The 13,116-nt window shown below is 44.9% G+C and overlaps 1 protein-coding gene across 1 annotated transcript; it reads right to left on the reverse strand.

Annotated features, from left to right (window-relative positions):
• Positions 1-449: 449 nt before the first annotated feature.
• POFUT2 (protein O-fucosyltransferase 2) lies at positions 450-13,116 on the reverse strand. The gene is given in 12 exon segments (XM_083841143.1): positions 450-2,331; positions 2,519-2,642; positions 3,503-3,683; positions 4,214-4,339; positions 5,864-5,930; positions 8,692-8,802; positions 9,148-9,292; positions 10,477-10,727; positions 11,531-11,744; positions 11,747-11,888; positions 12,136-12,204; positions 12,731-13,116. Coding segments are annotated over 12 exon segments (1,923 nt in total). The 5' UTR covers positions 13,070-13,116; the 3' UTR covers positions 450-2,177.

Below are 13,116 nucleotides of genomic sequence, written 5' to 3' on the forward strand. Positions count from 1 at the left end.
CTCACCCCACTGGCCTCTGCCCATCAACCCATCCCGTCCAGGTCCCTCTGCGGGGCCTCCTCTACCCTCCGGCAGATTGACACTTCCCCCAACTTGGTATCGTCTGCAATCTGCCATTATCCAGTGAAAGCCAACAGTTCCCTCTTTCACCTTCTCCACGCTGAAAAAGCCCAGCTCCCTTCTCCTCTCCCCATATGCCAAGTACTCCAGCCACCAACCATTTTAGCGCCTTTCCTCTGGACTCCCTCCTTTTTGTCAATAACTCTCTCGTGGGAACCACTGAGATTTACTAGATGCAGTCTCCCAGTACTGAGAAGGCCAACGCTGGCCACACTTTTGCAAGATTTATCCAAGTTTCTCCTATATTACAGAGTCCAATGCTAAGTAGCCAGATCATGAGACAGTACAATGCACAGTTAGAAAGCAGTAAGAAGCACGGAGAAGATACATAAAATGCTAGAAAGCTTTTTATTTTTTCCTCAATGAACGGAGGTACTCCTTAGATGTAAGATGTTACCATTGCTTTATATGGCAAACAGGCTAAACGAGAACATTTGACTTGGTGGGCAAAGGCACTGATTTTAATTGGGTTCCCCACTTTGTCACCAGAGAGACTCAGCTGCAACAAGGAGATAAATAAACAGCTGGTAAGAACAGGATATCTGTTGCTACTACTGTCTGAGAAGTCTTCACAGTTTTCACTGCAGTTGCACAGAAGAAACAACCTCATTGTCTGGAAGCATCTATGAAACATCCAAAGCACAGTGCAGGAGGGTTATATCTGTGCTCCTGCTCAAGCTAGGGAAAAAGAAAGTGAAGGGTCTACTAACAGGGAGGTAACCTAGTAAAACTGAATTTAGGAAAAACATCTGACTCACCTCTTGAAACCTCTCTCCAGGTCCACTTTTGAAAAAAAGTTTCTCCTGTTTTGCAGAGCCATGTGCATCTGCAGGGCAAAATACCCATCTGAAGCACAAAATGGAGAATACTTCCTAGCAGTCAAATCTGAATGGCAGGAGACTGCAAAAACTAGAATTTCTACCTAAAAAGCATTACTCAAAAAGGAGCTGCACTTTCCCTCTGGTGTAGCACAGTGCTCTTCCAATGTACTACCAGCCAGCTGTCTCCACTGGAGTGCACTATCACCTGCAAGGTACCTAACTGCTCAGCTTACACACATTATTTTGTGGCCCAGTGGCCTTTGTTGTTTTTAATTTTCTTCAATTTGCTCCCTTCTGAAAACTGAAAGCAGAAACTCAGAACATTCATTTGATGAACTACTGGGATGATCTATTTAACCGATACGGAAACTTGAAAGGTCTTTTAGCATGTTCCCTGGCAAAGTATCATGGTCACTTAGCTGAGTGATGCCCAAAAGGTACTGACATTTGCATCAGTCCAACTGAATACACCCTTAAGAGGACAGTACGGAAAAGCTTCCTCTGCGAAGAAAAAGCATAAGAAACAACACTTATTTTACCACCCTCCAAAACCAGTCTTTGTGCCTCTCTCAGCACAGACCCACTGAGACTGCTATGTGAAGCTATGCTTCTCGCAGCATAGCGCTCACACAGAAGTATCACACCCTCTTCTTTTTACTGAGCATTGACTGCATCAGACAATTTGAATATTCACAACTTACTAGTTGAAAAGGGAAGATTTTCCTAAGGAACTGCAGAGTTTATGCACAATCTGCAACTCACACAGTGCAGCTTACAAAAATGAGCTATACTTCTTGCAGAGAGGCAAACACTGAACAAAAACCAATCAGGTAAAGACAGAAATGGAGTATGGACCACAGCTGTGTTACATGTATAGAAGTTAAGCTTTGATCCTCTCCTTCCCTAAGAACTCCGAAGAGAACTTTGACTTGATTCATTACTCAGCTTCAGCACAAAGTTCTGCCTTTCAAATCTTAATTGTAGTGCATGGTATCATCTGTAATCACAGTTATGCTGAGAACTGAATCCCAGGCTGACTTCATTTTCCTTGCTCACATCAGTGTCTGGATAAAAGGATGAATATTGCTTGTGCTTCAAAACGCAGATGTCAAGTAAACACAGAGAAGAGGGGAGAGGACTGAGTTGTAGTTTGGTAAAAGGCATGTATTTCCCTGTAGTCTTTCCTCATTCTCTTGAGCTCACCAGAGTATTAAAGTCCTTGGATTTCTCTATATATCAGTACACAATTTTCCAGTGAGTTGGCTGCTCACAGTTTTTCTCTTTTTCACCGCAAAACCGGTTGTAAGTTGTTTTTGGATCAAATCCCAAGATCTCCCTTTCTTCATGGATCCGGAAGGAAAATGTTGAAACTGAGGTGCCTATAAAATACCTGTGAAAAAATGAGAAAGGGTTTGTGAAGGTGCCTAATTTTTAAAATACACGTAATTGATTTCAGTCCAATTAATTTAAATAAAATTTAAATAAGAGATTTGTAGACAACTATATCTGTGTCAAAAATAATATTCAGGTTTATGACAGTAAAATTTGGCTCCTCAAAGAAAAGGCAAATTCACTACCTTGCATGTGCACAGATCCACTGGTCAATCACAGCCATCCCCCCATCTTTGTAGAGTTCTAGCTCCTTCCAACTAGGTTCAAACCTCACCATCTCAGGCAGCAGTTTTTTGAGCAATTCAATCTCTGAAGAAGCAAAAACCGAAAATTTGTATCAGAAAGCACAACTTGCTGCTGTCATAAAATTTTAGTCTTTAAAGAAACCCTGGGTGAACAGTTACAAAGCAAGCAAAACGAAAATCTACCTACACACTGTACAATATGTTTGCCAAGCATCACAGTACTGTAGGCAGGGGCTGGAGTCAGTGGGGCAGAAACATGCTGCTGAGGGGGGCAAATCTCACAGGATGAGGAAACCTGCGTGAGGTAGAATGGACACAGCTACTAGTCTCACTGTCTGCTCCTACAGGGCAGCTGTATCAAGAGGCCTGTAATAACACCAAACTTAAGATTAGTTCACAGATAAAATCCCCTGCAGGGGTATTCTCTCATCATGTATTGAAACAGATCCCTAGATACTACTGTAAAGGAGGTGCAAGCACAGGATAAGGCCCAGGGGCAGGCCCACCCTCGGGGGGGGTCTAAGCCTTGGCCACACACAGCCAGGGCTGCCCCAGTCTGATGTTGAGGACAGCCAAGTGGGAAGCTGGGTGTGAAGTTTCAGAAGCCCCTTCCCAGCTGTATGCACAACTCTCTGAAATGCAAAGAAAAAAAGGTGGGATGGAAGAAAGAAGAGGAGGAACAGCAAAGATGACGTTGCTTTATTCAATTCCCAATCTCCCATTGCAGAGACTGCCAAAGCCCCTATGGGAAATGCCGAACAAACGGTTTGATGCCAACTACTCATGTTGGAAGGAAACAGCTAGTTGCCCAATCCTGTTCAATAATGGAGATGTGAACTTCTAATCATTTACAAAAACAAATTGGTAATTACTACACTCATTCTCAAAAAGTTATCAATCCCAAACAGACTATAATTTGCCTACCTTCCTCAACAGCATCAGTGGCTATGAAAACTTTTTCAAGTTTATATGCTTCCAAGAGGCTGCGGATTTTCTTTACTGCTCCTTGCAGCGAAGGCACATCTTCTCTGTGACCCCAGATGAAGTCTTTCCTTCTGAGATGAACCCCAAGGTATGGACCACCTAGAGCTGTGCCCATCTTGACCTAAGAGAGAAAGATCAATACCCTTCAATACTTAAGAGTGCCACTACTCATTCACACTGAAAAGGCCTGGGAATATGGATATATAATGTCTGAATTACTATAAGTAATTCAGTATTCAGCAGTATTTTGGGACACTTATTGCAGCATTTTGACCTTGGGTGGCCTGCATCACACAAGACAAATTATGGTGCAAAATCTTTGAAAGGAAAAATTGCTCTCCTTGACCAAATCCACAACCGGAAGTTTGCAGCTGAACTTTACACCCACAGATGATGCTGAACACAAGAAGAAATCTAAGGATAGTGAAAAGAGGGTAACAGAAATTTGGCACCCAGGCCAGTCAGCCAATTCTCAACAGATTCCAGTAACTCATGTCACACACGGAGAAGAAAAGAGAGTAGGAACATGCATGTCCACCATGCTCTGAGCAGGGAGAGCTAGGTTTGTGCATATCTGTCAATAATCCCTGCAGTGCATGGCAAATAAAAACGACTTATTACATTTGTTATGGGAAACTGTTAGGATTTTACCTTCATCTGTGTCCAGTCCTCATTGTAATGAGTCCTGTCTGCCTCATCTGTAGATTGAAGATACTTGTTTCTAAACTCATCTCCCACTACACGCAGGTGTTTAGCAAACACCATACTTCGACGGGTCTGTTGGAATAAGAGCAGATGCTGAGTCAGAAAAAGGGAGAGCTAAAAATAAATAAATGGAGATAGCTTCACATACACAGAGCGTTCAAGATACTCTTCTAGCATCTTTAAAGAGATCAGCACTGCCTTTCTAATCTCATCCTAAATCCTCTAGCAAAACGTTCATATTAAGGGAGGATGTACATGCTGTCTGCTGCAGAATACTCATGCTGCAGTTCAGGGACCGACTTTTTCCCTCCGTTACTACAAAAAGTAATATGCCAACACAATATGAACCTGCTGAGTAAAGACATCAGGTGCTTTATCCAAGATGTGATGAAGACACTATACCCTGAGGCAGCAGAAATGTGTATAAGCAACCCATGGTAGTGCAGTTCGCCGGGGAGAACAAACATCTTTAACTCTATACCCATGTCAGACAACTCTAAACTTCATCTTCATGGACTGTGTAATTGCCATGTCATGTTTAGCACCCATGCAGTATGCCAAGCCAGGTTGTTCTTGGGCAGAAAACTCTCCTCTGACAGCAGCTGTTCTGGATGAATACTCATTCTGCAACAGTGTATGTAAAAGAGAACACAGATGAATGTGTGAGCCTCCACTGACACACTTTCTAAAGTGGATGCTTTCTGTATCTGGCTAGTTCGTTAAAGTATTTGTTTCAAATTTGCACGTGTGATGGTGTTGTTCTTTCCAACTACCTACACATTTTGCTTCTGCTCCCTGAATCTAGTGCTGGAGTGCAGCCTTCAAGGCAGGGCCAACTGGGTACCTCCCAGACTAAATTTTTTTGTGATTCTAAGTTTTGGAAAAAAAAAAATCACTGTCAGTATCTTCAAAAATAAACAGAATCACGCAGGGAGTTGAAGTTAAAATACAAGAAAAAAGAATATTTTCCAGAATGTTATAAATATTTTTGAGACAAATTTTAATTGCTGAGGCGATGTTTAAAGTGCCACTGTTAAGAAATGTGTATTATGGATCCATATGGATTTCATTTCTGCTTTTACAGGACTACGTGTCATGCTCAGAAATGATACATGAGTCACATTTCTCTGTTTGGAAAGTCATTATCTATGGAAAATTTGTAATTATTAAACTACTGTTTGGTCCATTTCTGAAAAATATGCCATATATCAAGCAAACAGACAGATATTTATATCTTACAGGACTGAGGTCTATGTAATTTGTTTCTTAATATCATGAGAGTCACTTCCTCTTAGAAATTTTAACCATATCAAGCACCCCAAATGATGTTCTATTTTCCTATGGCTCTAACCTCTAACATAGTCATAAAATTCTACACCTGTAGAAATATTGCCATCAAAGAAAGAGAGAGACAGAGCTATAACAGTATTGAGCACTATCAGTTACATTAATCCACAGCAGCTACACTGCTGAAACATAAGACACAAGTTACTTTCAAGAGAATAAAACCAAGGCAAAACAGAAGCACATACTGGTTACTGAATTTTTATCAAAACTGAATAGAAAATTTAGAGAAGCTAACTGGAGAATACTCACGTTCCAATAATCTTTCCCTCCATAGTGGTCATGAAGAAGGTTTTCAGCTCTGTCTAACATCACTGACCTATTAAAAATTGTAAAACTGAATGTAGTTTCCTGAAGAACAGAATTCATGTTATGATGTTTCTTTATACAGCTGCTAGGATAAAGCACAGACCACGATCTATTTGGAAACAGTGCAATGGGAATGAGTGACAGGGTGCCAATCTACAGCGTATAATGCAAATTGTGACCCAGAGCCTGCTGAGGAGAGAATGCAGTAATGCCACTGTGTATTGCTGCTCTCTTCCTTTAGAAATGTTACTCTTCAATGGGATGTTTAAACACAAACAAGCAATAACGATCCCACACGTAGTCCTCAGAGTAGCAGCTATGGGGGAAGTAAGACTGCCAACAGGGAGTGTGACTTGTAAGATGATGTTTAGCCCAAAAGCACCTGAGGTGTTCCCACCCACGCACAAAAGAGGTGTTTCTATGCGTGGAATAAAATACCCTACAGTAAAACAACGGATCAAAGAACATATAGACAACAGAAAAACATGTTAACAAGCAAGCAGAAATTTTAAACGAAAATTTTTTCACTGATATGAAAGCAGCCTATGCTTTTCGCAGTCAATTCATGTACTGGAAACTTAACTGCACTGTCCAAGTTCTAAGAAGCAAAGATGATTTTGAGAGCTTTGAGCTTGGATGCTCAAATATATGGGATCTATATGGGAATATATGGGATGTAGGCTTGGTTTGTGCTCTGAGCACACTGAATATGAGCAAACAGAAAGAAATGATTCTGCAGAAGGGGGTCACAATGTCATTATCTGGATTTTCTTCTACTAAAATGAGAGGAAGCAAATAACTCATTGACTTTAGATTAACACTGTTGCAAATCAGCTAGGCACTTGCACATAAGGCTACAAAAAAATCTGGAAAATAGACTAGACTGTGCTGGTGGAGAAGAAGCACTGCATTTAACAGGAAACTTGGAGGTGAATCAGATTAATAATCTAAATTTATCAGCAGGATTCCTCTAAGTGACTAGACCTGAAGCATGATAATACAGTGTTAGACCCATACAATTGACTGTCTGGCCAAAAGAGCAATATGGGAGATCAGAGAGACTATAGTGCATAGCCACAGTAGACTCCAACTACCCTCAGATAGTCTGGGCAAGTGTCATACAGGGCACAGACTACAGTTTCACATGTTGCCAAAGGCAGTACCATGAACCAACTGTGCAGGGCTCCTGACATAGTCTCGAGCAGCAATAAGACATGGACGTGGACCAAAACCTCACAGTGGAAGAGCTGGTCTGTGACAGTGACCATAATGTACTCATCTCCAACATCCTACAGGATCGACAATGGCTGAAGTAAAGCTACCACAGCTGCATGCAAGTTCAAAAAGGGGGCCTATGCAAAAATAAGGAAGTTGCGTCCAAGTGAAGAAAACTGAAAGGCTCACAAATTCCATGAAGAACTTCAGTCTAATGTCAAGTCTTCCTTCCAATACAAAGAAAAAGGAAATTAAAAGCTTAACAAGCATTTAGAGATGACAATGTCTTGACAGAAACAGAGAATGTAATTTTTTTGGAGCCATCTGGTAGGTGGAGTAACTGGAAAAATTCGCATGCCAAAACTACTTTTCACAGAAAACTCATTAAAGGATGTGTCAAACTGAGTGCCCATAGGTCCTGTGCCTACGAGACAGTGAGACAAAGTGAATTAACAAATGGCCAAACCAGGAAGCATTCACCCAACAGTTGTAAAATAACTCGAAGCAACAGTGCCACTAACTCTAGTATCCAACTTCTCGCTTCAACTGCCTCAGTATCAGAGGATTGCAACGTGGCCAATCTGACGTCAATCTTCTAAAAACACATGTTGGTGAGTTCTGGGATGCAACACAGCAGTAAAATTGATGTCAGTACTGGACAAACTTAGTAGCAAGTTATTACAAAAAACAGAATTAATGAATGCTTACGTAAAATAAATTGGAGAATATGGACCTCTGAATTAGAGAACACGCACCTGGGACAGGGCAACCTCTGCTCTGCTGAGAACCTTCGTAACATTTCCAATTAATCTGTATCGATGTTATATTTTTGGCTGTACTTGCCCTCATGACAAAACTACACTTCAGTTTACAGTTTGTGTTTCTCCTACGGATTTATTCCCCTGATGTATTCATAGACAGCGATGATTTCCTTTTCCTGTTCTCCCCCGAATCCCAGTAGCTTTTATTTGCTGTAATTTCTTATAGGATCACAACTGACTGAAAATGCTCTGCTACTGGGACAACATAAGCATGCTTCATGTAGGAGCTTCCCTTTCCTGTGATCATTCTAGAGGCATCTCTGCACCTCAGAGGAGAAAGACAAAACATGCTGCTTGCTTTCTATAAACCCAGCTTATACTACAGAGAATGGATATCACATGAGACCAGGCACTGCACCACCTCATGATCTGAGATGAGGACTTGGGAAACACTGATTCTGCTCTGTTCGCTGCCTCTTGACACAGCATCGAAGCATAAAGGAAGAAGAGCTAAACACAGGGTAACAAGTACATTTAGCTACCTGAACAAAGAAGAATTAAGAAGAGCTCAAGGGTATTTCTTCTTAGTTGTTAGCACTTCAACATTTAACATAACATACAGTTATGTGTCTTTTAGAGTGCAAATTCCTTTTGTAACGATTTTAATGGACCACTGTAACTCAGTGATGAAATGCCACAACAGTGGACACAGTCCGTAAGTTCTTGTTCTTCCCACCTGACAATGGGCTTGTGGGCATGCGATACAACAATATATAGTAACAGAAAGCAACTCACTGTGCTGAGGTATTTTTCAAAAGGATGGGAGCCACAATAGAGGCAGATCCTTGGACAGACAAGCAAGACACATTTAGGCCCCGTGTTTCTTCATAACCCCAGAACCATCCCCTGAAACAGAAAAAAAAGGCTTTGTTTCACAGGCTTGTACTTTAAATTAATGCCATACATATAATGAAACAAATCAGCAGTACACCCTAGAAAGGTGATATATAAGGTAAATAAACCCCACAGCTCCTTTATAGTGTTTTTGTATGAAATTATGACTTCCTAAAATTAGATTTCCTAGTAACACTATGACATTTTGATATTAATGGGGTTTTAAAAACAAAATTAACTCCAAGCACCCAGAGATTCACAGACAACACTACAATAACCACACAAGTCTATTCCATTAAAGTGGGCAATTTTTTCATAAATACAAGAAAAAAACCTGAAAAGGCTGCTAGATGTTACCTGTAGTACTCATACTTGTCTTTGGAATACATAAGCTGATCAATGCAAGGCCTCTCATCTATTTTTTCCTCCCATGTTCCTTCTTTCCATCCTTCTGCGTAGCTTTGCAGGACGTAAATCTGTTCAATAAAGGGCCCACCTGACTCTAAGCAGGAGGCAAAACAAAGTATTTACAAGCATGAAAAAACACATGATAAAAGGTACAAAGTAGCATTATTCATCATTAAAAATATACTGGAAATGCTAACATGACACTAGTCTCTCCCTCACGTTTCCCTATAAAAAAGGAAAGGAAAGGGGATGTGGCAACCTGTTACTGGTACATAGCTATGTGTGACTTATTGTGCCAGTAGAAATGAATCACCGACAAAGTGTAACTTTAAAAGCTGGTTAAAACACACCTTCTGTAGAACAAAAACAAGTCCTCCTGCCTTTGTTCACATTCCTCCACGTGCTTTCTTTGCGCCTCTGTTTTCTATCACTAGATTATTTTTACTTTTGATTCATGTAAGGTTTGAGTTTGATTCTCTTCATAATCAGATGAAGCACAGAGGTTTTTGATGCCATGGGTAGCTGCTACAGGAAAAGCGCCTCCAGGAGAATGATGCATACGTGCCCCTCTTACCCTTCTTCCCCTACATTTCAGGGTTTCCAAATTCTTTGCCCTGAAAGGTGGTGGATAAGGATCCCTTCAGAGAGCTTTGCAGAGGTATGACATTTGGTGGTTTTTATTTCCTTTGCTGAAGACGTTTGTGACACTTGCAGATTTTGGCATTTGGTGGTTAACTATATGTGGCATTAAATCCTTAAGGAAGCAAACTCATTGCTTCCATGCTCTTAGGGAAAGTCTTTCTCCTACCAACCATTTTGTACACAAAAAGCAGGGGAAATGTATTTGGGTATATGTAGCATCGATGCTGAAAAGTCATTTCCCTGAAGATCCTACTTTACAGCTTTTACTGTCCAACCATCTCCAGAAAAAGGTGGCTTCTTTGTATTTCGCAGGCGGCCTCTCTCTCCTTGTAGGGTTGTTACTATGGCCAAAATTATGCAGAACTATCTGACTTTTTATGGGCACCTCTCAAGGGCCCATAGGAAGTCGAGGGAACAAAAGTGCTAAATGGTGAGTCAAGTGATCTGCCAAATAATTAGGTTATTTTTTCCCCAGTGGTTTGTCACTCAGCATGATTCATTACCATTCCTCCTCCTGCCACCTTTAACATATTTTATTTCACACGTATAAGGATAAAAGCACATGTAAGAATAAACCTGTGAAGAAAACACCTTAAATGTTTAGTAAATTGTGGATTGTATTATTCCATACTTTACCTGCAAGGAATTGCTCATATTCAATGACAGGGATGTTCCTATTGAGGCTTGGGATATCAAAAAACTCAGACCAAGGGATTCGAACCTGAAGAATGTCTGGGCTCTGCCAGTGATAAAGACGTCCCCAAGGAGGCAGAACTAACACCCAATTTTCACTTTTCAGCAAAGTCTTTAGAAGTGAAGCGATACGAATATAGACATCTCTGCGAAGGTTGAACCCTTCAGGAGGATTTACGTCATACAAAAGGTATCTGGAGAGAACAAAACAACATCATAACTTCAGGCAATCATGTGGCACGACTAATGGGTGGGAAATTCTTCCTCTTTCATGAGTTTGTGATATTCAGGAGATGGAAGGGAGTGGAAGAAGGAGAAGGCCGAGCAGCATGTGCTGCATGGGCAGAGGGCCCCATGACATGCCCCAGCAGAGCAGGCACGATGCCCGTCTGGCTCTCCTCTTGTTGAGGTCCTCCTGACAGTTAGCACGGCAGCTTGTGTCACGGGCCTCTCCTGTGGCAAGGGAGGATTCAGAGAGGACGTGAAGCGAACACCCTGAGTGTCTTGCACACCCTGAGAGCGATGTTGTGTGTGACGAGGGCAATGAAACAACGGACACATCACTCAGGCTAATTCCTGTGACTCGAATGCTGACATGGGAGGACCTGTTCAGATGGGACAAGGGAGAAAGGCTGTCACTTGTCACAGGAAAGACAGACAGACAGCTCTTGGGGCCGGCAGCCAGAAGGGCTGACACCCCAGGCAGCATCCAGAGCAGGACAGCTATGACAGCACGATCTTCCAGACACGACCCAAACAAAACCATAGGGTGAAGAAGGCCTTTTATGTGCCCAGGAGCCCATCTCCAAGAGGTGCTGCCAGCTGCTGCAGAGGGGGACCCAGGGTACCCCCTGGGCACTATCACACCTCTGATAGCTTCACAGGACGAGCAGAGACAGTGAGGGAGGGGGCCCCGACCCAAGGGACAGCTCTGGCTGGGCCAGGGTGGCAGGCACTGCCTCAGAGGGCGGACCGGGGACGACGGACTGCTCCTCACCGGGTGCGTGGCGCAGCAGCAGCGGCGGGCAGCGAGGTGACAGTGTGGCCAGCACGGAGGGCAGCAGGTGGCGGCTGGGCAGCAGTGGGAGGCAGGTGGGCCAGCGCAGCCAGGCCAAGCAGCAGCAGCAGCAGGAGGCCGTGGTCGTGCGCTGCCATCACTGCGACACGTCCGGGGTGGCCCCTGCAGCAGCCCGGCCCCTTAGGGTGCGGGCAGAGGAGCGACAGCCCCAGCCCCTCAGAAGAGGCCTGCGGTCAGGGGCCGGAGGCTGGCGCCTGTGAGCTGGTTCAGCTTCTCCAGGATCTCCTCCTCCTTCTGGTACATCTGCGGGAGGAGAGCACAGGGGAGAAATTGGCTGCTGAGTAACCAGGGCTGAACAGCAGAGTGGTGGCTCTACAGCTCTACTCGCAGTGCCTCAACACCTGTGTGACAACCAGCACGACTGCACCAATGTAGACCAAAGCTCTGCAGAGCCGTCCATGACGGGCAGGGCTTGGGGGTCACTCCCTCACAGGAGATATGAGAAAGGGAAATCCTTTCAGTTTTGTTATGGTGCAAGACCTGACAGCGTTTGGGCACCATGCATCCTCCCCGTGCAAAGGTACCTGTTGCCACTCCGACTTTGTGTTGTGCTGGTAGCCGAGCAAGTGACACAATCCGTGGGCTGCGGTCACCTGTGCAAGAACAAAGGGTAGATGTTACAAATCTAACTCCCAAACCTAAAGAACTTCTTCACGGTGAGGGTGACGGAGCACTGGTACAGGCTGCCCAGGGAGGTTGTGGAGTCTCCTCTGGAGATATTCAAGGCCCGCCTGGACGCCTACCTGGGCAGCCTGCTCTAGGGAACCTGCTTTGGCAGGGGGGTTGGACCCGGTGATCTCTCGAGGTCCCTTCCAACCCCTACAACTCTGTGATCCTGTGAACACTGAACTGAAACCCTGAGGGAGGCGATGGGTTCAGGCAGTCTTCTGTCCTTCTAACGGAGCAGCAGGCACCTGGAAGCACTTGCACGTAGTTTTGTTTCAAATCACGCCCCCCTCCGAGCAAAATGCTATCATTCTCCACCTCAGAAAAACACCACCGCGAGCTGCCGCCGAAGCACGGTGCTCCAGAAGGCCAACGCGAAGGGCTCCCGGCGAGCACCCCCCCGAGGGGCGGCAGGAGGAGGCGGCTGCCCGCACGGCCACGGCCGGGGCTCACCGTCAGGACGCTCTCGAAGTCGCCCCCGTCGCGGCGGCACTGCTGCTCGATGTACTCCACCCCCAGGAAGATGTCCCCCAGGTCGTACTCGTGGCGGCAGCGCGGCCGCGGCAGCTCGCCCGCCGCCACCCGGTGGACGGGGAAGGAGAGCACGTCGGTGGGCTCCGGGCGCTGCCGGTAGGCGCCGTTCAGCCGCCGCATCAGCCCGTTGCCGGCGCACACCAGCGCCACGTCGAAGCGGGAGGCGCCCAGCGCGGCCCGCAGGGCGCACACGGCGCGGCGCAGCGGGGCCCGGCGCACGGCCACGGCGCGCTGCGCGTTGCGGATCACCAGGCTCATGGCGCCCGGGCCCCCGCCGAGCCCCGCCGGCCCCCCCGAGCCTCGCC

The sequence above is a fragment of the Anser anser genome, assembly GCF_964211835.1.
Source record: "Anser anser genome assembly, chromosome: 6".
NCBI lineage: Eukaryota > Metazoa > Chordata > Aves > Anseriformes > Anatidae > Anser > Anser anser.